We start from the raw sequence: 26,417 nt of genomic DNA, 5'->3' as shown, positions 1-26,417 counted from the left end.
ATTACCTATTAATAATTAATTAACAATAATTCTAAATAAATACCAATAAATTAAATGACATTTAATTAATTATAATTAAATTACAATAAATTAAATGACATTTAATTAATTATAATTAAATTACTTCCCACTTTGTTCCCCTATAAACCCACAACCCGCTACAGAAAATAAATTAAAGAAATTAACATATTTATCAATCAATTAAAATTATTTACCAATTATATTTAAATTAATTACCAATTATTATTTATCTAACAATTAATTCAAAATAATTAACAATAAATACATTAACATATTTAAATAATTATAATTAAATTACTTTCCACCCTATTCCCCTATAAACCCACAACCCGCTACAGAAAATAATTTAATAAAATGAACATATTTATCAATCAATTATAATTAATTACCAATTATATTTTAATTAATTACCGATTAATAATAAATTAACAATTAATTCTAAATAAATATCAAAAAATTATTTTACATATTTAATTAATTATGATTAAATTACTTCCCACCCTATTCCCCTATAAACCCACAACCCGCTACAGAAAATAAATTACTAAAATTAAAATATGTATCAATTAATCAATTATAATTATTTACCAATTATATTTTAATTAATTACCAATTAATAATTAACAATTAATTCTAATTAAATATCAATAAATAAATTAACATATTTAATTAATTATAATTAAATTACTTCCCATCCTATTCCCCTATAAACCCACAACCCGCTACAGAATTATATTACACAAAAAATAAAAAATAATATTAACTTACCTTAAATTCGATATTTTTGTTGTCTATATTATGTCTAGTAGATATTCTGTCCATTCTATATTTTTGATTCGATATTCTGTCCATTCTATATTTTTGATTAGATATTCTGTCCATTTTATTCGATATTAATTTTTTCTAGTCGATATTTTTGTCGTCTATATTATGTCTAGTCGATATTATGTCCATTCTATATTTTTTACTCGATATTGTGTCTAGTCGATATTAAAAACTCGATATTTAGACTCTATACCTGTTGAACCACCAGGGAAATACCCTGTTCCAGCCATGTCCAGAGGTGCAGGGACTCCTGACAGAGTGCACGACCACACTATGCCCCATTTGTTGCCGTACCACATGGCGGTAGTGTTGTCCATTAACACCTGAACTAGCCTTTCCTTGATGGATGGTAAAAAGGCTTTCAGTGCCAATCGGAAATGCACAAAGCACCATCAGGTTGATATGGAGCTTGGCTTTCGCTGGAGACCAGAGTTCTCTGATCTCCACCTCCCCCAGATGGCCGCCCTATCCCGGAAGAGATGAGTCCCTCATAACTGTGAGATCAGGGTGGGGAAGAGAGAGAGGAGACTGCCTCTGACCCAATCCTGATTTGTCAGCCACCACTGCAGGTCATCCGCAGTGCCCTCTAATATCTGAACCAGGTCGGTAAGATTTCCTCGATGCTGTGCCCATGAGAACTTCAGGTCCACTGGAGAGCCCACATATGCCACCGTGCATGGTCATCCGCATTGCCTTCTGATATCTGAACCAGGTCGGTAAGATTTCCTCGATGCTGTGCCCATTGGAACTTCAGGTCCACTGGAGAGCCCACATGCGACACCGTGCATGGTCCACCAGCAGGATGCAGGCGGCCATGAGGCCAAACAGCCTCAGAGTAATTCTCCCCGAATCCAGGAAGCCTGAATATCCTGGACTTGTTGTTCGGGAGGATAGGCCCAAAACTGCACAGTGTCCTGAACCAATCCAAGGAAAAGGAGCATCTGAGAGGGAGTCCAGTGTGACTTCGGCACGTTGATAGTGAACCCCAGCGAATGCAGGAGGTTCGCCATAATCTGGAAGTGGGAGACAACAGCTTGGGACAAGCCTTCAACAACTAGTCGTTGAGAAAGGGGAAAGACTGAAACCACTGGTCTCCGCAAAAGGGCTGTGATCACCTTTATGAACATTAAAGGGGCACTGGCGAGGCTGAAGGGGAGCACGGCAAACTGAAAGTGCTCGTGGTCCACCGGAGGTAGCGACAATGAGCAGGCAGGACGGGGATATGAAAGTAGGCATCCTCCAAGTCCAGGGCAGATAGAAACTGAGCTAGTGTGAGCATCATGAACTTCTCCTTTTTGAGGAAGTAGTTGAGGGCTCCAAGCTCGACGATAAGACAAAGGCCTCCGTCCTTCTTTGGGACCAGAAAATAGCAGGAATAACCACAGCCTATTTCTGGCTGGGGAACCCTCTCTATAGCTCCCTTGGCCAAGAGAGTCTTGATGCGGAGTAAGGCAAGGCGATCCTCCATCAGTTGATAGCACACTGGAGGCATGGATGGAGGGTAATTCACGAAGGGGAGGCAGTAGCCCCTACGGACTATCTGCAACACCCACCTGTCCAAGGTGATGTTTTACCAGTGGGGGAGTTGATGGTGTATTCTTCCACGAACTGTCCGTGAATAATCCTGGGGGATTGGACTAGGAGGGTTTTGCGGTGGAGAAGGGGAACATGGAATGGCTTGACCTCTGGCCTCCCGACCCACGGGGTTGTAGTGAAAAGTGTCCACGGCCACAGAGGTTGCTGAACTTGCGGGCCCTCTGGTTGGAATAGGGTCGCCATAGCCACTAAGGGAGTAAAAAGCAAACACAGGCCGGGATCTTGTGGTGAGGTCCAAGGACTTGGCTGTAGCCCATGAGTCCTTGAAACGCTCAAGGGCGGCATCTACTTTGTCTCCAAGCCACATTGGATGACGAACTTTGCTGCATCTGTCCCGTCTCAGATGGCCAGGGAGAGTAAAATCCGGTCTGCTTCTGAGACTCTGGGCAGCACCTACGCAACTGTATCCTATATCGAAAGGGAATAACAGCCCAAAAGGCATGCAGTGTACACAGACTGCAATGCTAGACTGGCAGAAGATTTTGTTTTCTTCCCAAAGCTTTCCAGTCTCTTGGATTACCTGTGCAGGGTTGATTAAGGGACAGTGCCATGGGAAGAGGAAGTTTGAACCACTAAGCTTTGAGGGGTGGGCAGTGAGGTTAAGCTGAGTCGTCGGTGCAGGGCAGTGGCGCCAAGTAATCGTTCTATTCATAGGAGCACCTGTGCTGGGCTTGGACCAGTTGCCCAGATGAATGACAGTAAAGGCCTCATTGAAAGGCAGCAAGGGTTCCGAGCAGCAGACATCAGACTGCAGGACCTCTGTTAAGACAGTCTTGACTGCCACAGTAGGGAGCTTCAGGTCCAAGATCTCTGCAGCCCTACGCACCACCATAGTGAATGATGCCACCTCCTCCGTAGCCAGGTTAGGGGGAGACAGCATGTCAGAATCTGGGGAGGTGTCCAGGGCACCCAGTTCCTCATACCAGTCTATGTCCTGGGTTGCGGGATTTCTAAGGGGTCCTGCCCCCCCCTCCCAATCCTCCTCATCCATACCCAACCCTTCAGAATAGAGCAGGTTAAACGGCATGGAGCCGTACCGCTCAGGCGCCACCGGTCTCGGCATCGGTGGATGCCTGACTGGTCGTCGGGAATGAGAATTGGGGAGGCACCGCCAGTGGGCGCCAGCGACGCAGAAGACCTCCGCTGCAGACGCAGCCCGGGGAAGGTTGCTGCAGCGGTGCGCCCTGCGCTGGTCCGGACCCAGGAATTGGTCCAGTAGGAGGTTATAGCCAGAACCGAAGGCGCAGAACCCACAGGAACTCCATCGTCCAGGCTTGCGGGGCCCAAAGGCGCGCCAACAGGATGAGGCCGCCATAATATGGTGCACATGGCATCATAGAACTCCTTCAGTTGGGCGGGTGTCGCTCCCGGTCCCGGGATGAGAGGGAAACGCAGAACTGACACAGGCATCCGCTCTGCGGAGCAAGGCCTCAAGCGCCAAGGTTCTTCTGTCTCGTCATGCGACGAACTTGGCGAAGTTGAAGCGCACTTCGACTTCTTGTGTTTCTTCGGACGCCTCTTACCTGACAACTTGGAAGAAGAGGGCTTTGATTCTCTGGAGTGGTGCTCGGACCTTCCTCTCGACCGGGATCGACGGAGCGACCTCTGAGGTGCCGGACCGCGATTATCTTAAGGGACTGCTCCCTCAAAGCTTTCAGCGCCGTGGCCCGGCAATTGGAGCATGACTGTCATGGTCAAGCTCCAGGCACCATGGGGGGGGGGGGGGGCGTGACCAACAGGAAGCGTTGACAGGCGCCGCACGGCTTCAACCCCAAGGTCTTCTTGCTAGACACCCCTAGCACACTAAAAGGAGTCGTCAAAAAGTTATAAAAAGTGAAAAAATGATAAGAGGTAAGCTCTCTTCGACGGCTCTGCGCCTGCTGGCGCGGAAAGAATCTCCTGTGACGGTAGGTCAAGGTGTTCCTCAACGCTCTATACTTGCACCCACATTGTTCAACCTCTATTTAAAACCACTAGGAATTCTCTAAGTAAATCCGGGATCCACTATCATCTCTATGCTGACGATACTCAAATCTACCTCAAGGTTGCCTCCACTCACGATCTCTCTATCCTAAGCTCTACTCTCAACTCCATTCATAACTGGATGTTTACTCATCAAATGATTCTGAATCCCTCCAAAACCGAATTCCTCCTCTTCTCCTCTTCAATCTCTCCTCCCCCGGTGAAATCATGGATGAATCAGTTGAATCTACTGAACACTAATCCCATCATTGCCGACAGCGCAAAATCCCTGGGTGTCACTCTCGACAAAAAACTCAATCTAACCCCCCACATCAATTCCATTGCAAAGTCTGCTCGATACCATCTGCGCCTTCTTTGGGGAATCCGTCGCTTCTTCCCGGAGCAGGACCTTATAACCCTGGTGCAATCGCTGGTCCTCTCCAGACTTGACTACTGCAATTCTCTTCTTACTGGCCTCCCCAAATCCCACCTGTCCCCCCTTAAATCTGTTTTACATTCAGCAGCTCGTTTCATTTATGGGGCCAAAAGAAGCGACCACATCACACCGATGTTATCCACCCTCCGCTGGCTTCCAATCGAGGCTAGAGCTATCTACAAGACTGCTTGTATCACCCACAAAGCCTTGTACTCCTCCTCTCCTCGCTACCTGGCGAATAAACTGAAACTCTCTGGAGGCTCTAGACCATCACGTAATGCGGAAAATCTTCTGCTTGAACCTCCCACTTTCAAGAAGGAAAGAACAATGGCACAATCCTTTTCAGGCAACGCGGTGAGAATCTGGAACTCCCTTCCGCCGCAGCTCCGGACCACCACCTCCTCCCAGGCCTTCAAAACTAACCTCAAAGTTCTCCTCCTTCAAAGACACTTCCAAATGTAATCCATGCCCTCTCTATTAGCTGAAGGAAGCCCTTCCATTATAGAAAAATCTACTGTACATGACTATGGAAGTGTCCTCCCAGTGTGTTCTTGCGGTTTGAGAGACGGCCAGTTATTGCGGTATTATCTTTCTACCTGTGTTTGGTACTCGTGTGTAACATGCACCCGTCACTTTCTCTTGTAACACACTGTTTTCTACCTCTTACATTTGTTTATTTTCAATACCTGCACTAGTGCCACCATGGCCTACGCAACGTCTGTTCTTGTGCTAGAGGGCCCTCTATATTTTGCAGTACTATACCTCTATGTTTACTTTGTACGCTTTTATAACCTGCACACGTCACTCTTTCCTCCTGTAATGCACCGTTTTGCTACCTCTTGTATTTTGTTGGTTCACGATTGTCTCTTTTGTAATGCACCGTTTTGCTACCTCTTGTATTTTGTGGTTTACGATTGTCACTTTAGTAATGCACCGTTTGCTACCTTTTGTATTTTGTTGGCTCACGATTGACATTATTGCTTCATTTTATGTAACGTTTGCTTTTGTATTTTGTTCACTTGTAATGTTCTCATGTACCAGTTTTGTTCCTATTGTGAAGCGCTCTGACACCTTCGGGTAAAGTCCGCGCTATATAAAAACGCACAAATAAATAAATAAAGAAAGAAAGAAAAGAACTGACTTCAGCGCGCTGGAGGGCGGTTATATTGACAATGCAGATGTCCCGATGACGCGGATTAGACCGACACAGACTCCACCTACCAATGCGCAGGGTTATTGCTACAAATAATCTTCCTGATCTAGCCGGATGTCTGGAAGTTCAAAGTTAAGGAATCTGCAGCTAAATGTCTCTATCAGTTACTATATCCAAAGAGGAACTCCTAACAATGGTCCCCAAAATCTATCACTTGGTGGGGTAGGTTTGAGACTATCAAAATGATGGCCACAGCACTAATCACCTTCCAAAATGGTTGTGACGGCACTAACCAACTTCCTACCCACTATATTGCCATTAAAACTCTTTCTTTAAAATCCATCGATACCCTACTGTCACACTTTCTATGGAAAAACAAGAAAGCAAGAATATCACCCCCAAAAAATTTGACTGGACGGTGTGGTCAAATGTCCACACTTTCAAAAATATCAAATGGTATCCTTAGTCGGTGGTTCCCTGCAGCTAATCTTGATATTCCTACCTGGCTCCCCTTTGAGGGTGCCCTCCCACCTAGTCGTGTGTGTACTACTCACAGTGCACAACATTATTCACCTTAACATAGCAGGCCTCGAAATATCTACTCGCCCACTGGCTATGGCGAGTCAGATTTTAGCAGGTCGAGCTACATTTAGAACTTAATTGCCCATTCTGGCAAGCTGACAAAGAACAGGTGTTCTGTTCAGTCAGAAAGGGAAGGAGTAATAAAGATGCCTTTAAATCTTGTTTTTATCTTGTTACTTTTGCTCTGTGTTCAGAGTGAGATTTCAGTTTACAATAACTTTTCCCTCTCTGACTGCAGAGGTTCAGGATTCTGTAAAGTGCACTGTCTGATCTGCTGTACAAAGTGTAGAATGAAAGGCTGTTGGGTATCAGTTTGTTTAACACATTTAAATAGCTAAGTCAACTGTACCAACATTTCAAAATATATTTCAGGGAGAGCGGTGTGTGAGTGAAAGGTGAGTGTGTAGGGTGGGTGTGTTGGGTGAGTGGCATGCAACTGCAGGTTGAGAGATGGATGAGTGCAGGGTAAGCAGTCACCCAGAAGGATACTTATGGTGAAGAACTTCCACTGTACTAACCACACACTGGAAAAACACATCTTCTTATCCAATATTTAAACTTAACTGCGACTTAAGGGGCGCCATCAAGGGTGCTCACTATGTTTAAAACAATGGATTTATTGAGTCCCTTTCATGTCGCAGGGGTGTACTGCTGAACTCACTAATCCACACAGAAAATGATAGAGTGAGGTTACTCGGTTTGTTGTCTTCGAGAACATGCTTAAAATATCCCCTCAAGAATAAAGTAACAAATCCCAAAGGAGACTCACTCCTCGTATTTTCCTAGTGAAATCAATCCAAGAACAGGAAAATTGTGACTAAGAGTATTTTGGGCGACATTGAAGAATAAACCCCAAAGAGAAGGTTGGATCGTGGCGGCATCCCAACATTTTAATAAGCGGTTTGGTCAGCTCGGTTTGCCTTTTAGTCACCTAAAGATTTAGTGTAGAATGATATAACAGACATCACATTCACTACCTGATATTAGCAACTAGTCTGGAATGCGGAGATTGGCTCAGCCATTCAGATTAATTAGAATGATGGCACCAACCACGGTTTGTCTCCATTTAACGTTAATTTAGTAGACAAGAACAGTTGACCTGAAATTAGGAAGTTAAGTGCCCTCATGGTGTCGGGCTTGAACTTCCATTAATCCCTAAATGCTCTGATTATGTGCTTTCTCCCTTGGCTTAGATACATAATTAAGGGAGGGGGTATTGACCTATGCAGAGAACATTAAATACTGTCAACTAGCTCCTGGGGTTTAATAATTTATAACGTAAGACGTCAGCACAAGGTCTTGAGTCAAAAAGCCACTGAGCATGAAGATTTTGATGCAGTTCCATAAAAGGCTAGGCAACTTTCACACACTGTACATGCATGCTGCATGGTCAAGTCAGTTTGGCATTATCATGATGATACAAATGCTGCTCCCAACTCCCTAATTTTTTGAGAAAACAGTTCAAGGACTGCACACACAGATACACACTATTTGCATCAACTGAAAAAGGTTTTGGAGGAAATGCAGAGAATTATCTGTGCAGGGTCAGTAGGCGGACCCCGAACAGTAGGGGAAGAGAGAGTGAATTATCACTGCACACTCTCTAACATGGAAGGCTCAGAATAATGGCATATCATAGGTACCCTAACAAGGTGCAAAAATGCTTTGTACCTCAAATCACCACTTAGAGCACTTTCCCGGTCTTAGACAACTACTGCAATTCTACCAGAATTTCATCCCTCCCTCACAATTAACATTGATCAGGGATGGCATAAAAATGGTAAAAACCCTCAGTGATAATAACTAATCATGTTTTTACTCTCTGCAGGAAGATCCACAGAAGAACACCACTGCTACCCACGTAGAAAACAAAGAGAAATTACCAGAAAAATTAAAGAGGACAAATGAAAAAAAAAAAAAAAACTCATGCTCATAAAGTGGACAGAAAAAATGAACCACTGCACCCATTCCTATCTTCTTAAGTTGAGTGGTAAAAAGGAAAACCTGAGGTAAGTAGAGTGGAGGAAACATACAATATAGCGATAAGGGTGCCCCAGGTGGGATACAATGGTGACACAACGTTTTACTGCACTGTATTTGTAAGCTACTATGAAGATCCTTACCACTGCCTTTTTCTCTGGAGCACACAGATTTCACATTATAGGCAGGCTGCCTCGGATCTAAAAACGAGACATGTCCCTGGGATCCAACCGCATACACAGACCATTCCTGACCATAGGCCAGACACACATTCTCTCTGCAGTATGGCAACTTCGTGGAAAGCAGCTAGAAAAAAAGGAGAAAAAAATCAATACCGATTTACAGTAAAATCTCATAGGATTTAAACAATATGGAGTTCTAATAAACGGAATATGAGTCCCTTTGGAGAACAGGGATAATCTTTTTAAGATGGGCTAATTAGCTACTTTTTTTTTAAAGTCACCATATAAAGGCTCTATTCACAAGATCTAGTTTGAATTCAAGCAATATTTCAGGTTAGGCATTAAGCATTCAAAACATAATTCTTGACAGAGTACTGAATGCAGGAATGGTGGCAAGAAAAGGGTCCTACAGAAGACATCCCACGGTTGGCTTATCAGGGCAGTCAAGCACTTTGGTCATTCACATCCTCTAAGGCCATTCTGCTACATACAAAGCATTAGGTTTGAAGTAATGCAGACATTATAGATGACCAAGTGCAATCTAGCCAGCTTATCTGGTAAGAAAAGAATGTATGGTAGCTAGACCGAGAAACCTTGTAATTCACCAACTCTCAGGGCCAAAGTTATTGCCACTAAAAATGCAGTCTTAAGAGGAAACACAACTCGAGCAACTGAGGCGAAACAGCCATTACAACGCAACTTTTACTACGCATTGCTATTATTTCACAACGCAGAGTAAAATCTATGCATACCATTACATCGCATGCACTTTTACAACGCATGTGATGTAATGGCTATCCACGTCGCTGTTAGGAAACGGAGGCTGTTTCCTCACAACGACGTGCACCTCTGACGACACAGGAAGCAGGAACCGGGAGCAGAGACGGTGAAGCTGGAACCACGAGGAAAGAGGTAAGGCTGATTGTGCTTGGGGTAGGGGTAGTGGTAGTGGTTTAGGGTAGGGTAGTGTCGTACTGTTTTAGGGTTTAGGGTAGTGTAGGGGTGGAAGTAGTGTGGGTTGTCTTGTAGTGTTTTAGGGTTTAGGCTAGTGTAGGGGTGGGGGTAGTGTTGTAGTGGTTTAGGGTAGTGTAGGGGTGGGATTAGTGTTGGTAGTGTTGGGGTGTAGTAGTGTTTCAGGGTTTAGTGTAGTGTAGGTGTGGGAGTAGTGTGGGTAGTGTAGTAGTGTTTTAGGGTAGTGTAGAGGTGGGAGTAGTGTGGGTAGTGGTTTAGCGTTGGGTAGTAGTGTTTGAGGGTTGGGGTAGTGTAGGGGTGGGAGTAGTGTGGGTAGTGTTGTAGTGTCGTAGTGGTTTAGGGTTAGGGGTGGGAGTAGTGTGTAGGTGTAGGGATAGGGTAGTCATTTACCTTGCAAACTTTAACCACGAGTATAGCTTTACCACCTATGCCTTTGCGCTGTAATGGCATGCGTGGGAAAGGCATACTCGTGGTAAAAGTATGCGATGTAATGGCATGTCGTTGTCATTGACATCGCCCATAAACTTAATATAAAAGATCTGTGTTCCATCCTGACATCCTCCCGCCCTGGTTTAGGCACTGACCCCGAGCAAGCTTATAATACTTTCTGTGACTGGATACTCCATGCTCTAGACTCCTTGATTCCAGCCAAATGGTCTAAGGGTCGTTGTTCGAAGTCTAATCCCTGGTTTGATGACTCCTTGGCTGCTTCGCGCAGCTTCTGTAAAAAGCTTGAACGCGCATGGAGAAGGGCCTATGACCCTGGGGCAAAAAAGCTAAATCAGGATGCGATGAAATGCTATCACAAGGCCATACATCATTCTTGTTCGGCCTCTCTCACCAATGAGATTAACCCCTTCGACGCTCATGACGAGCCCAGCTCGTCATGGAGTTTCCATTGACTTCAATGGAAATTACATTCAAAGCCATAAAACACCTTAGCATCCAAGTGGTTAAGGCCAGCAACAATCCTGTCAAAAGTATTTTAAAAATACACCATGATTTTAAAACCAGGAAAGATCCCTCTAATGCATGGATCACGTCTGAACAACAATGTGGGGACTTAGCCACTTTCTTCGTTCAAAAAGTTGAAACTATTTATAAATCCTTTGCCCCTGTTCCTACAGACTCTGCTACCAATGCTATCCTTAGGCCCACCACTATCCTAGCAGCGATCCCCCCTATCTCCCACAACGAATTCCTTACTTTAAGTAAGAGGGTCAAATCTGGTTCCCCTACTAATCCCATGAAGCCTGCCCAATTCAGAGATGCTCACCTGTATGTCAGATCATAAATTCTTCTTTTACCACGCCAGTAGTGCCCACGCCTTGGAAAACAGCGAGGGTGGTCCCCTTAAACCGGAAACCTTTTGTCCCATATCCCTGCTACCCTGGGTCGCAAAAATTGCGGAAGCCCACGCTAACAACATTCTTTCCTTCCACCTGAGCAACATTGGCGCCCTTATCGCTTCCAGAACGGATTCCACCCGGGCCATAGCACCGAGACCGCGCTTGTAGCAGTGTGTGAACATCTACGAACCATCCTGGATGAGGGACAGACTGCGGCTCTCATCCTGCTCTACCTCAGCGCAGCGTTCAACGCGGTCTCCCATAAGATCCTCTTGCGCCACTTGGAGGAGGTGGGGGTGGTAGGTCCGGCCCTGGTGTGGTTCCGTTCTTTTCTAGCTGACCGATCATTCCAGGTTGCGGCCCCCCCTTTCCCCTCTCATGCCATCGAGCAGGGGGTTCCTCAGGGCTCGGCATTAAGCCCGGTCCTGTTTAACGGGGGTTCCTCAGGGCTCGGCATTAAGCCCGGTCCTGTTTAACCTCTATGTTCAACCACTGACGGCGGTTGCAAGGGACTATGGTTTGACCGTGATCTCGTACGCCGATGATACGCAGCTGGTGGTGTTCCTCTCTGAAGACCATACTCGGGGTGTCTCGCATTTTCAGGCCGGCCTTGCAGCGATCGCGCAGTGGATGACCACCAATTGCCTGCAACTCAATGCCTACAAGTCAGAGGTGCTGCTGGTAGGGAGACAAGGGACTCTGGAGCAAACATTGGTGGCCGGATTCTATGGGCAGTGTCCCCACCCCCAAGTCGGCTGCTTAAAACTTAGGGGTATGGTTCGACTCTAAGCTGGATTTCCAAGAGCATACCAAGAAGATCGCTGGCACCTGCTTCGGTCTCCTCCGGGGTCTGCGACCTATGCTAGGTTTCTTTGACCCTCCCACCCGCCAGCTGATAGTCCAAGCAACTATTCTGTATAGGTTGGACTATGCTAACTCACTTCTATTGGGAGCCAACAAGGCGGAAGTTACGCGCCTTTTAAGAGTCCAGTACGCAGCTGCCCGAGTCCTTCTGCGACTCCCCAGAACGTGCTCTGCGACAGGTGCATTGCGGCGCCTGCACTGGCTGCCTGTGCCTCAAAGGATTCAATTTAAGGCACTCTGTCTGACCTTAAAAATTCTAAAATGGCCCTCTCCTGAGATTCTGTCTAATCTGCTGATCCCCTATGTACCCACACGCCAGCTGCGCTCGGCCGAGCATCTCCTGGCCACGGTCCCCCGGGTGAAGCGCCTCAGAGCTGGGGGGTCGGTCCTTTCGGTACCTTGCTGCTAAATTATGGAATTCCCTCCCTGTGCAGATCAGCCGTCTAGACTGCCTTCTGTCCTTCCGTAAAGCAATTAAAACTCTTATATTTCCTAGGGCCTAGATTCCTTTCGTAGGGCCTAGCTCCTGCACTCTGTTGACATGGCTACAAGCGCCGGGACGCCTCTTTGCTGAAGCAGCTGTTGCGCTTTATAAAACCTCCAAATAAATAAAATAATAATACCTGCGTTGTAATGGCACGCGTGGTATTTGTATGCGACGTAATGACATACATCCGTAACTGAGCATTGGTTTGAATGGAGAAGCCATATAGAAGGTTGACAGCAATTTGAGAGAACAAAACCTTTAGAAAATGCACTACTAATAGTAAATTAAACAAGGCAGTTGCTCAGAGATACACATGAAGGTGAAATATTCATCCACGTATCCCTTCACAAAGAACATTGTCAAGCTCTGCTGAGCAAAAGCCCAAATCTCTCTCCAGCTCACAAATCTTGACCAAGGGCTCGTATCCACTAATTCTCTAACAGACTTTCTGATAGCCCAGATGAAATCTGTCAATTTCAGAGGTAAACAGAAAGTTTATAGCTAGCGCTGCTGAATCTTCATACCTGCAGATGAAGGACAGGTGACTGGAGTGGAGGAACAAACATCCTGCCACAAAAGCAGTCCATCCTGTGGGTAAAACGAAGAAGTGGTGGAGTGCTAAGTTCCAAGAGATCAAAATGTCAAGACTTCCTCATCTATTCTGGGGTATTCAGGATCAAATGAGCCTGATCCTCCCTCAGGACATTTGAAAATAGTGAAATTGGCAGGAATGCATACAGTTTACCTCACAATAAGTTGACCCTCAAAGCACTGCCCAATGAAACAGTTGGAAGAAAGTTTATGACACATCCAATGACGCAATGTTGACAGCTACAATGAGGTCATCTAATAGACAACACAATTTACAAAAGAAAATATCTGCCACATCAGGTTGAAGTTCCCACTAGTGGTCCTCTATTGAGAGGCAACTCAGTCTCACACAAAAAGCTTTCAGGATGTGCCTATATTGACAATACATTCTGCTGAAGCTCACTGTAGCAGGTCTACCAACATCGGGTCAAAGACCCCACACTGCTCCAACCATCTATAGGGCAGTGGTTTTGGTGCCTGACAGCACTTAAATCGTCCTCCCTGAGATCGAAGGGAGAATCTCTTTTCAAGAAAGTTGTACTGCCTACAACTAAAGCACAGTGATTTGAAGGTGTTGATCTGAAATAGACCAAGTCTTGGGTCATCATTGAGTATTGGATAGAATACTTGAATTAATCTCTGGTAATTATGTGGGGTCGCATTCTAGTCCATCATAACTTTTGCAAAGACTGCCATCTCAGTTTGGACCCAGCCATATGCAAATCAGTCTTGAGCCTGATCCATTAGGAACAGTCCAGCCACAGGTGGCATAGTGTGCAAAATAATAATTAATTCAAACATTCCATCCATCAATTTTTTTGTACGCTTTAGTCTGAAGTCCTACGAGGGATCTGTATGCCCATATGTGGGTCCAGTGCACACTGTACCAGTAGAATCAAGCTATAACCAATCTTTGCAATAACAGCCTGATGAGCCTAAGAGTGAAACTGATATTGGGCTGCATGTGTTTGGGGAGAGCCTGACTGTTTGCGGTTGACTGTAATCAATGGAGCAGGGTCAGGACTGATTGCCTATGGCTCAGTCTAAACTGAGGTGGCATAGTGTGCAAACTTACAGTGGACTGGAATGTGGCCCGAGTGATTACCAGTGGCTGATATTAATTCAAGGACTCCACGCATCACTTATTTGTCTGCTTTAGTGAAGGCACAAGGCCAGTATCTTTAGTAGACAGAAGCTTCTTTGGAAGAAATGCCAAGGCAGGAGCCATGGAGGCACAGTCTCAGGACTAGGAAGTGGCTCAGAGGGTATCTCAACCATCAAAAAATAGATCCAAAGTGTCCAGAAGAAAGGCTTCGACTAAAAACGGTCTATGTATAGAGACAAGAACTGTGGCTACATCTTCCTCAGAACCAGAATCTGCTCTGACGATACGGTAAATATTGGCATAGGGTAGATGGGAGCTCTGAATATAGACTCCTTTAACTCAAGGTGGCAACACGATTAAGCATTCTATTAAAGGCAAATAGTCCTGGTTCAAACCAAAGTTTTTAGTGAGCATAACCCCACCCCTTATTTCTTATTTGCTGTTGGTAAAAAAGCCTTAGAAGCATTTACCGCTAGGGCTTGAAGTGCCATCTACACGTTCTTGAGGCGACAAGCAGTCATCTCAGATCCTCATTTCTGTGAAATACCAGGAGAGTCAGTAGTTTCTTCGTTTTTTAAAAACAAAAATCAGTTTTTTTCTGAGAGGTTAATTTAGAATCAATTCAACATCATTATAAGACAGCAAACTCACTTCACATCAAAGTTGCTATTAAAATATGCAGACTGCATCCAAATGATTAAAAACTGATAACTAAGAGAAAAGAGTTCCTTGGGTATTCACTGGGTGCATGGCATTATAGCAGCATCATTCCTAATCGGGTTTCCCTTTTTAGGAAGAAAACCCCTCCCCCCCTATTTTTAATACACTGGTTACATTGCATTGCCCCCTATTCTACATAGACTCGGTACATTTGTCTTGTCGGACTTCTGCAGCACTGTGCTCTCTTGGCCATTCTTGGATGGTGGGCACTCACGAAACAAACAACGGGGGTACTTTTATAGAAGTGATTATTTGAACTTCATAGAAATACCAGGCCGAACTTCTGAGGCATGGTATTTCCTTTGCTATAAGTAGATGTTAGGCTTTAATGTAAGGTACACGTTGTGGTTACATACTTTGGAATGACACTCCTATTTTATATCAATACCCTGTCTGTAGCCCCATCACTTGGACTTTTCCATTTGTATGATGTACGATACCCCAGCAAGTAGGGCACTGTGTCAACATTCATCAACAACGCACTTGTTCATACGTTTAGACCGCGCTATTACTGCTTGGATCAAATTTGTCTACCGTCTGATCCTAGGCTTCATGAGCATATCTTTTTTTTTTTAAGAGAAGCCGATAAGCCACCAAATATCTTAAGCCTGGGCGATTATACCACATTACCCATGTGCCTTGATAAGGCGCAACCTTTCTATGTTGACTATGTATTGGAGACGCCTTTATAAACACGCGTTTATCTTCACATGCCGTTCGTCACTGCATGACTACATTTCACATACTTCCTACATTCTTTGGTAGTCCAACAAACGCACAATAAGCACGCCACGTGATGGCGAGCACTAGAGATAGGCGGCGAACATGAGACGCCGCCTGACGTAGGAAGACTCACGACTTCAATGGTTCTCCACAGGCGAGGACCATTAATGACTATATTTAATACTGCGCACTCGTCCGTTCGCTACCGCTTGTGACATCCAGGATCGAGCCCGGGGTAGCGACGGACAGGTAAGTGCAACAGGCTGCGGGATATGTTAGCTTCTACCCTTAAATCTTTCCTCAAACACCTGTAGGTGTTAGCGCTGAGCATGTTTGACCGCTATGTTTTAAAAATGCTTTACCCATAGCGTACTACTCTAACCGATAGCCGGAACTCTAGATACAAGTCTATTAGTAATGTGCGGTGTAGTTGTGTCATTTTGGACATTCTACACCATTTTGACAACTGATCTACCTTCACGGGAGAGTAGGTAGACCTTTCTACAACCTGTGAATTTCTAATACCTGCTGGGGTTAGTGGCAACTCTGGTTGACTGAAAACGCATTCAGCCACAGCAAACTACTCTCACTGATAGTCTGCATTTTGAATACATGTCTACATGTGATGTGCAGTTGAACTTTGTCTTCCTGCACATTTCGTACTATTGTGATGACCTTGATAAACCCTTACTCGGTTAATAAGCAATAGTGGCGGTGCAATGATGGTCCGCCACTTTTAAGAACTATCCATATGTGTGGTACTAGTTTTCTTCTTTTTTTCTACAGACCGTTTCCTCACGCCCTGAGTTGTTACCAGGAGCGGTGGGTAGTCCTCATGATTTAATATGGGTAAGGCGGTTGACATTTTTCCTTCTCTCATTATTTCTAAGACATGCAGCATTTTATATTGATTGGAAATGTTCTTCTATACACAGACAAGTAACATGTTTGCATACTTGAGTGTGTTTGTTCTCTTCTCCAACAGGTGTTCACCACGTATCCCTGTAGTTCCCACTACAAGTACCACACAGGTATACTGTTGGTTGTATCATTCCTAATATCCCGTTTTTGTTTTGTGATAGTTTTCACTCACTTAGTTCTGCAGTAGTAACAACTTGGTCCTGAAGAAAGCCATGATCAATTCATGATCAAGAGTGGCTGAAACATGTAGACCTTCTCAATATTCTTCACTAGTGCACTTGCACATTCATTCAGACCGCGCCATTACTGCTTTTAACACCAAGGGATACTTAATAAATTCTTTTTTTTCTTGGTAGTCTATTTTAACTCACTTTTTTCATTCACTGCACCATGTACTTTCACCACACTATTTCATGCTCCATCGATTATAGGAGATCTAGCCCCCGGATTATACTAAAACATCCGCAAGCTCCTCCTTTACACTAGCAAGGAGTTGTAGCTCCTTGGCTGTACCAGGTTGCAGCCAAGAGGAGATCCCAAATGATGAAGCATGCCACCTCGGTGGGTGATGGGATTCCTTCCTTGTAAATAGGACTTCCCCCAATGTTTGGGGTCCTGGTGGTTTGTGCTGCTTATTTGTCTGTTTATATATAATCTTTCTAGGGACCTGCGGATTCTACGTTATGGATATACACTATACTTTCCACTTAGCCTCCCTCCTTTTTTCAGAAAAGGAAGACCTAAGCTACTACAGATGTCTAGGGAGATGTAGCATCAGCAAAGAAAGCTCCAAAAGTACGCATTGGTTTGTTACTTATTTGATTGAGAAATAAACAGTAATTACCTGCTCCAAGATTGCTGTTATTACTGTAGAGGCCAGGTACGAAATAATTTATGTTCTTATGTTGAAAAATGTATATAAAAGGTAATCACAACAAGCCCTTCTTACATGGCACACTTGAAGTCAACTTATGTACGGCAGTGTTGCATGTTCCCTCAAGTGTGACTCACAGGATCTTTATCATTTTATTAAGGTAACTAGGTTCAAGGGCCCTTCCAGGTCTTTAACCTTACCAATTGCTCTCTTACACCAAGCAGTATACGTGGATAAAAGCATATTGAAGCACAGTAAAAAAACTAATTGAACAATGTATTAAAAACAATTGAATGGGGGCGTGGCTTGGAGAGCCAGCATGGCGGATGTGCTCTAGACGAGCTCCGTCCGGCCCGCCGATTATCCGGCGATTATCCTGGTCCCCACGGCCATTTGGGGCACGAAGTGCTGCCTGACCCTTGCTGTTTTCCGGCCCGGGGCTCCTGTGGTGTATTCGGTGCCCCGTATTTGTTTCCTGGAGTCTGGTGACCCGGGTGCGGAGGGGCCTAGCCGCGGCTGGTGACGCCGGGGCCTGGAGTATTGCGGCTGCCCGGCCTGGTGAGAGGGCGGATCTAGCCTCGGGGCGCCTTCCGGGGCCCAGACTATTTTTGCAGCGAGCGGAGAGGGGAAGCCTCGGCTCTGCCGCTGCTGACTGGGGACCGAGGAGCGGGCAGCCGGTTGAGTTTGGAGGCCCCACGGACGGCGGTGGCGACTGGGCCTGGAGAGGTGTGGCTGGCGGCCGAGGCGCGGCGGGCCCAGTGAGCGGAGGCCCCAGTGAGCGGAGGACCCGCTTCGCTTGCAGTGCATGTTGGGACCCCCCCCCCCCGGCTCGCTTGCTCCTGTTGGGAGTGGGCATCGTGGGGGACAGGGCCTGTGGAGGCCCGGTAACCGAGAGCTGCGGCACCTGTGCGCCTGGTGAGGCGGTATTGCGGAGCGGCCTGCTCTGATCATCGGCCCCTGCGGTGGTCGCGCTGGGAGCGCCGCCGCCCTGCGGAGACCACGGTCACGGGGCGCGACGAGTCCCTGGGGCCATTTGGTGGATTGTGGCACCGGTGCGCCGAGTGAAGCGGGGTGGCGGAGCGGCCTGCCCTGATCTTCGGCCCCCGCAGTGGTCGCGTGGGGAGGGCCGCTGCCTTGAGGAGTCCACGGACACAGTATGTGGCGGATCCCTGGGACCTTTAGGTGGATTAGCAGCAGAGCCAGGTTCGGCGTGGGAAAGCCGTCTGGGGCCCATTGACTCTCCTGAAGATACCTGGGGCCGTCCCTGGGAGGCCTTCCATTCCCTGGAGGGGGGGGGGGGGGGGGGGGGGGGGAGTGCGTTGGTGCCTGGCTGTGGTGGGCCCCTTCCCGGCTCGGCTAGACTTTCAGTTGCACCTGCTGTGTGGACACTGGTGGTGGTGGTGGCGGCGGTCGAGTGAGTGCCCCCTCTCCACGTGAGTGTCGGTTGGGACAGTGCCTAATGGAGTGGCTGGCCTGAGACCGGCGGCCATGAGGAGAGGGAAGGGTGGCGCGGCGCTCCATGGGCCCATTGACAAATACACTGAGCCTGGTGGGGGAGCTGGGGCACGGCAGGAACCCGGGCCGGACAATGCGGCCCTAATGGCAGCGATCACGCAGTCCCGGGACACGCTTCAGGCAGAGATCGGAGCAGTGGGGGCTGATGTGTCGCTCCTGCGGCAAGACCTGCGTAATGCTGTTTCCCGCATCATGGAGGCGGAGGGGAGAATCTCAGGAGTTGAGGACTACGTCGCTGCCCTGAAACGGCAGATGGCCAAGATGGAAGGGGTCCAGAAGGGGCTGGCCCTGCGGGTCGAGGATGCAGAAGGGCGCGCGCGGCGCAATAATCTGCGCTTAGTTGGCTTTCCGGAGGGCTGCGAGAAGGGTGACATGGAAGCCTTCTTGACCCGCTGGTTGGAGAGCTGGCTTCCCCCTGATGCTCTATCCCGTTGCTTTGTGGTGGAGCGGGCTCACCGGGCTCTCATCCAGAAACCACCGGAGGGGACCCGCCCGCGACCGGTCATTGCAAAGCTGCTGAACTACCATGACCACGATGTCCTCTTGAAGCAGGCTAGGCTTCGGGAACCGATCTTATTTGAGAACACTCGCATTATGGTTTTCCCGGACTACACACGTCTAGTTCAGCAGCAGCGCCAGTCCTTCCAGGCAGCTAAGGCCCGTCTTCGTGAACTTAAGCTCCCCTATGCTCTCCTCTTCCCGGCCCGACTGAGAGAGGTGTTCCAATCGCGCACACATTTCTTTGATACACCGGAGGAGGTGTTTCAGTGGACTGACGAAACCGTGCGGGTGCGGCCACATACACCGCCTGGACTGCATGCTGACTCCTCAGCTAGGGGAGCTCCATCTGGGAACGTTCGGGGCTCCTGCCGAGATGGGAACTGGCGGTCCAGATCGCGGCAGCGCTTCGCCACTGGTGGGGCAGTTGATTCGAGACCCCCGGCATCCGAACATTGAGCAGTGACATTGAGCTTGGCTTGCTATATATGCTCTGTGCTGCTTTGCTTAGGCTGACATGGTTTGGCTCTGATTTTGAGTTGTTGGCTGTGGGGAAAGGTTTCTGATGTGGGCCGCTCTCTTTCCCCCCCTTTCTTAGGGTTTGGTGGTGGGAGGGGGTAGGTCTAGGAGGTATGGTTTGTTGGGAGGGGATCCATTGGCATGGGGGACCTCGAGAACCACATTGGGGCTGGGGTACCCACCTAGCCGCGAAAGATACTTCAACAGTTTTGAGGTATGGGGGTGGTGGATGGGGGTTGGGAGTTTCTGGTTGGGGGGGGGTGTCTGGATGGGGGGGTTGCACAGCTTGGGGGGCCCGGATTTTCAATTTTTGTTCTGTCCTTTTGTCCGCATCTCCATGTATTCCTTGAAGCGACTCTCAGATGCCTTGCGTTGATACGCCCCGGGCACCCTGCTGGGGTGTTTTGGATAAAATCAAGCGTGGGGCTGTGTTGCGGCAGGCGAAGCGTCTAGGGGCTGACATCCTTCTGCTCCAGGAAACACACCTGTTGGGCACGAAGGTACTGTGCATGCAGAGATTTGGCTACCATGAGGTCTACCATGCTGGGTTTGCGCGGGGGTCCAGGGGCGTTGCTATCCTGGTTCATCGAAGGGTCCCTTACACCCACACGAAGCACTGGCAGGACACACAGGGGAGATATGTAGTGGTACAGGGGGTGGTGGGAGGGACTCCCATAGTCATGGGGTGTGTATATGCCCCGCTGCCTTTGCAATGGTCCCTCAGAGAAGCTATACACGGTTTGGGCTGATATCCCAGGTGTGCTGATGGCGATTGGTGGTGACTGGAATGATGTTATGGATGCTGCTAGGGACAGGTTCCGGCAGGGGGGGTGAGGTGCCGGTGGGCCGCCCCACTAAGCTGCAGGGTTTGGTGGCTGGTATGGACTGGATTGATTCATGGAGGCATACCCACGGCCCTGCGCGCGAATATACATACGTCTCGGCGGTGCATGGGTCCTTCTCGAGACTCGACTAAATTTTTATTCCCAGGGCGAGGGTGGGCTGCCTGGAGTCTGCGACGATCCATCCCTGGGGGCTCTTGATCATTCCCCGGTGTCAGTGGAGCTGCAGCTGGGCGAGACAGCAGTTTCGGTGGCGCATGTCGGTGTGGCATCTTCAGCAGGAGGACTATAGGCGACATATGCGGGAGGCGCTGTCCGCCTACTTTACATCCAACCTGGGCTCTGTTGAGGGGGCCACTACGCTATGGGAAGCCCTGAAACCTACACTAAGGGGAGTAGATATCTCCTGGTGTGTGGAGGCGCGGAAGCGCAAACGAGAGGCATTGGTGCGTGCGGAGGCTGAGGTGGGGGCCTTGGAGTGCAGTAGTAGACAGACGGGTGAGGCTTGTGATGTGAGTCAACTCCTGCTGGCGCAACAGTCTTATGCTGCGTTACTTATGGACGAGGCTCGTCAGATGTGGCTTGCCACACGTAGTAGAATCTGTCAGTGGGGAGATAAGTCCAGCAAAATGTTGCATAGGCTCTGTCAAGGGGTCTTTCATGCGCAGCAGTTACCAGGGCTACTGGATGATACAGGGGAACCATTGACGGACCCGGGTAGTCTGGCAGACAGCTTCGCGCGGTATGATGCGGAGCTCTATGCCCAGCGGAAGTGTCTCCTGCCTGCTCAGATTGATAAGTTCCTGGCGGATCTGCCTCCCAAGGCGGTGATGGATGACGTGCGCGACAAGTTAGATCTTCCCCTGTCAGCTGAGGAACTGGGCACTGCACTGGGAGAGCTGAACTCGGGGAAGGCCCCTGGTCCAAATGGTTTCCCCAGTGAATTTTTAAAGAAATATAATACCCAACTGGCTCCTTACTATCGGGCGGCTTTGGAGGAGGCTAGGGATCGGGGTAGGCTTCCCCCAGACTGGAGGCACGCAGAGGTGGTGGTATTCCATAAGCCGGGACGGCCCCAAGAGCAGCACTCCTCCTATCGCCCCATCTCGCTTCTCAATGTGGAGGCCAAAGTGCTGGCCAAGGCTCTGGCCAATAGGCTCCTTCCATATATATTGGACCTGGTGCATCCCGATCAGGCTGGCTTTATGCCGCAAAGGGCGACCAGACACAACATTAGACAGGCCCACGTGGCGATGGAGGCGATTAGGGTCACGGGGCAGCAGGCGGGGCTTCTCCTGGCCGATATTGACGGAGCATTTGATTCCCTTAGTTGGATATACCTGTTTTCATTGCTCACGCGGCTTAACTTGGGCCCTCGCTTCCTCTCTTATGTACGTCTCTTGTATATCAACCTGACAGCTTCGGTTCGGGTGGCGGGAGCAGTGTCCTCCACATTCCACGTGTCGGTTGTCGCCCTACCTGTTTGCCCTGGCCATGGAGCCCCTCGCTGCATGGGTGCGGATGGACGCTCAGTTGAGTGGATTTGACTGGGTGGGGGTCCGTCCGACAGGATAGTGCTCTACGCGGATGACGTCCTCTTCTTCCTTACAGACCTCCAAAGATCAGGGCCGCACCTTCTAGAAATTCTACAGATCTTTGGTGAGAACTCAGGCTTGTATATGAATCCCCGCAAATCTACCCTGTGGGTCCTGAGCGAGCAGACGTCGGTAGTCGGTAGTTGGCCCTATTCGCTTCAGGTAGCAGTTGGAGGGCTCCAATATTTGGGGGTCTTCCTGTCGGATGCCCCGGCTGTGTCTTGGGAACGGAACTTGGTGCCAGTATGGAATCGGGTACGAGCAGACATTAAGACCTGGGTGCGTATGCCACTTACCATTTATGGCAGATTGGCCATCTTTAAGATGGTGGTGCTCCCGCGCCTGCTTTATCAACTCCAAAACCACCCCTTTCCGATTCCTCCGAGCTGGTTTCGTCAGGTCAATTCTCACTTGGGACTGTTCTTATGGGAGGGGGGTGCGGTTCAGGTGGCGCTGCGCAAGTGTTTCCTCTCCACTTACTGTGGCCGACTGGCCACGTCGGACGTTCTCTCGTACAATCAGGCCTCGCATTTATTGGTATTGAATGAATGGTGGTACGGTGACCGTGCGGATCCGGCTTATGCCATGGAGCGCTTCTTGATGGGCTCCAATACGCTTCATACTATCCTTTACTCTGCGTCCCTGCGTAGTGCACTGCCCACAGTTACTTGGGCGGTATTTCTCATCTGGAAGCAGGCTCTGCGCCGCGTGGGGTGGTGGAATGTCCCGACAGCGGAGACGCCTTTATGGCGCAATGCCCGCTTCCCAGCTCCTGTCTCCCTACAAGGTTTTGCGGGGTGGGACAGGGTGGGTATCTCGACCTTAGGGGATGTGATGCAGGACACCACACTGAAATCTTTCCAAGAACTCCGAGATGAATTTGATATGCCCAACTCCCAATTTTTTCGCTACCTTCAGTTTCGCCACGCCCTATCCCCCAGTTTGGTGGGTCTGGAGACGTTGCCGGACTTCAATCCCCTGGAGGCGAAAGTATTTATGGGGGAACTGATAACCCAAAGAATTTCGCGCATATACCAAACACTGGTCATTCATAGTTCTCCTACACTTCAGAAACTCAAGGAACACTGGGAGGGAGACGTGGGGGAGTTGGAGGAGGAGGACTGGAGGGAGGCACTGGCTTCACCTAGGGGCGCTGCTATTGCGATGCACCTCCGCTTGGTCCAGTTCAAATACCTGCATAGGGTCTATTATACAAGAGTTTGTCTGTTTCGGGCAGGCCCGATTGCCTCCTTCATACTGTATGGAGTTGCGGGATCGTAGCGCGTTTCTGGAGAGGGGTTTTAGCCTGTTTAGCGGAGGTGTTGGGGTGGGAGCTCCCGAACACGCCACAGTTTGCCTTATTGCATGTCATGGATGGGGTGGGGGGAAACATATACAAGAGACACTTGATGCTACTAGGCCTTACCACTGCTAAGAGAGACATAGCCAAAGGGTGGAAAGATCCCCGTGCCCCTAAGATGACGGTCTGGAAGAGGGGCCTAGATTTTTATATGGGCCTGGAGCGCCTGATCTTTATAGCTAGGGGTTGCCCTCGGAAGAATTTTAAAATTTGGAAACGCTGGGCAGATTATAGGGGGGTGTGGTTGGAGCCTCCAGCGGAGCAGGATGATATCCCTCAGGATGGGTGAGGGGGGCTGTGTAAGAGTCTGGAGTATGGTGGGGACGGGGCGCATGGACTACATGTGTACAATTATATGTATGGTGTAATACATGTTCGGTGTGGTTTTCTTTTCCTAGCTATTTTACCCTGGTCCTATTGAAAGCTGTGCGACTGCGGGGGGAGGGGTTGGTGGGAGGGGAGAGTTGGAGGGTGGGGGTGTTGGGAGAGGGTAGTGGGTGGGGGTAAAGTTGGGGGAGATTCTTGTTTTCTTTGTAGTGTTTGTCTATACAGTGGAAAAGTCAAATGCTAATGATGTTGATTGTGACAAGCTCCCCTGGGAGTCAGGGCCCTGTGCTGCATCTGCAACTATGACAATAACAATTTTGTTTTTAAAAAAACAAAAAAACAACTGAATAAAATATACCCATTTGCAATTATACTTGCTAATTGCTATTCCGATCTCCAATGTTTTATTTTAAGTGCCATGTCAACCATCCAGGGTTTAGGATTGAGCTTTATTAAGTCATGATAAATAAAGATGCAGATGCCCTCACAGGATTCTCTTGAGCAGGGTTAAAATAAATAAAACAGAATAAGTAAGCAGTAAGCTCTCCTTATAAATTTTAATCAGGCCTTGACAGTATCCTAGAGACTACCTTAGAGAAACTGCCCAGCTGGAGAGGAAAAGAAATAGCAAGTTTTATCACATTTATGCAAAAAGCAGTGGAAACTGCAAGATATGTGAACTAAAGGAAAACCTTAAAGTGGTCCCCCGATTCCTCCTTCCGTTAAATCATGAAATAAATACTCTAGTTGGGGAACAGAATCTGAATTATTCCTCGGAAAGATATTATAGAATATTATTATTAAAAAGAAGGCGGAATCGGGTAAAGGCCAGGTTAAGAAAGGAGAGGGAAGACAGTATTTGGAAAAAACTTACAGAAGCAGCTTCTAAAAAACCTTTTGGTCTCTTGTCGCGGAGGGTTGTGGAGCCAGAGCCCGATCACTGCCTGTGGCTATTGAAGAACTTAAATGGGTTAGCTTTATTCAGCATCTATATGGAGCAAAAGAGGCGGCAATGAAGCACCTCGTACCAAAGGAACGAGGTACGCCCTCTAAAAAAAGAGATAGATATGGTTTTCAGGGGAATGCGTACCTCAGCGGCAATGGGCTCCGATGAAATACCAATTACTGTCATAAAACAAAACAGTACACTGTGGATCAAAATTCTTGCCCGGTTTTTAAGTATTGTTTTGGAAAAAAAAATGGTTCCCCTTCCCCTCCTCTAAGGGAAGTATAATAGACCCACTGCTCAATTATCGCCAGATTGCGCTTCTTGATGTGGTGGGTAAAGTCTTAGCTGAATGTCTCTTGGCCCAAATTAGCGATTGGGATGATGTCATTAAAATTTTACCATTGGAGTAAACTGGGTTTAGGACGAAACATGGAATAATTGATAATTTAACTGCCCTCCAAGTGATAAATGAAGAATATGTTGAAATTAGAGGAGCAAGAGTGTACACAGCTTTTATTGACTTCTCCACAGCATTTGACAAAGTAGATCGCCCTTTGCTGTGGAGTAAGCTTTTAAATTTGGGTATGTCAGGCACCCTTTTGGAGTTAGTTTGTGCCACCCATATGGATACCCGGTGTAGAGTTGTAATGGGAGGGGAAAGAGGTCTTTCACAAGCTATCCCGACCACAAGTGGTTTAAAACAAGGATGTTTATTAGCTCCCCTGCTTTTCTCTTTATATATCTCAGATCTCCCTTATTATTTGGCCCAAAGTGAGGAATTGCCCCGGTAATTGGGGGAAAACAGATTGTGTGTCTACTCTATCCAGATGACATAATTTTGGATTTAACGCCTAGGGGATTAAATAGTCTGCAGGTTCTCCATAAATTTGCTGAGGCTCACCATGTAAAGATTAATATATCAAAAAGTAAAATTATGTATATGCCCAGAAAAAAGAAGCTGAAGTATAGATATTTTGTATGGTCTGTAGGTGGCCACAAATTGGAACTTGTAGTTTCATATACCTGTCAAGCAAAAATAGTACGTAGCAACTTAAGCGATGAAGCCCACATAGAAAATAATATCGCTAAAGCCACCACTCAGGGCAAATGTTTGGGTTCCCTTTAAAGGTCTACCAGGAAAAGACATTTTGCACTTTTATTGGATGTGGTTTGTGCAAAAAACCCTGATAGCCGTGCTGCATGGTATGGATTTCATTGATGTAGAGAAATGGGGATTTCTAAATGCAACTGAAGGCCGAATTCTAAGAAGTTTAGCCTCAGTTAATTCGGCATGTTCCGCGGCCGCCCTCAGGTTAGAATACAGATTGAGACATACCTGGGCACAGGGTCTTGCTGGGATAGTGCGTTGGGTCCTAGGTCTGCTAAAGAGTTATTATGGCACACTAAGATTTTTACTTCGGACAGAAATTTTAGAATGTCTAAAAGAACAGTCATTCATTTTCAGAAAT

At 47.6% G+C, this 26,417-nt stretch overlaps 1 protein-coding gene across 1 annotated transcript in view; it reads right to left on the bottom strand.

The window, feature by feature from the left end:
• DCAF12 (DDB1 and CUL4 associated factor 12) overlaps window positions 1-26,417 on the bottom strand; it is a 306,661-nt gene that overhangs the window by 83,585 nt on the left and 196,659 nt on the right. Inside the window, exon 7 of the mRNA XM_078674716.1 lies at window positions 8,699-8,861. Within this exon, the coding sequence (XP_078530842.1) occupies window positions 8,699-8,861 (163 nt within the window). The remainder of the gene's footprint in view (window positions 1-8,698; window positions 8,862-26,417) is intronic.

Source organism: Lissotriton helveticus, chromosome 2_1, assembly GCF_964261635.1.
Source record: "Lissotriton helveticus chromosome 2_1, aLisHel1.1, whole genome shotgun sequence".
Lineage (NCBI taxonomy): Eukaryota > Metazoa > Chordata > Amphibia > Caudata > Salamandridae > Lissotriton > Lissotriton helveticus.
This window is presented reverse-complemented; position numbering and strand designations above follow the sequence as displayed.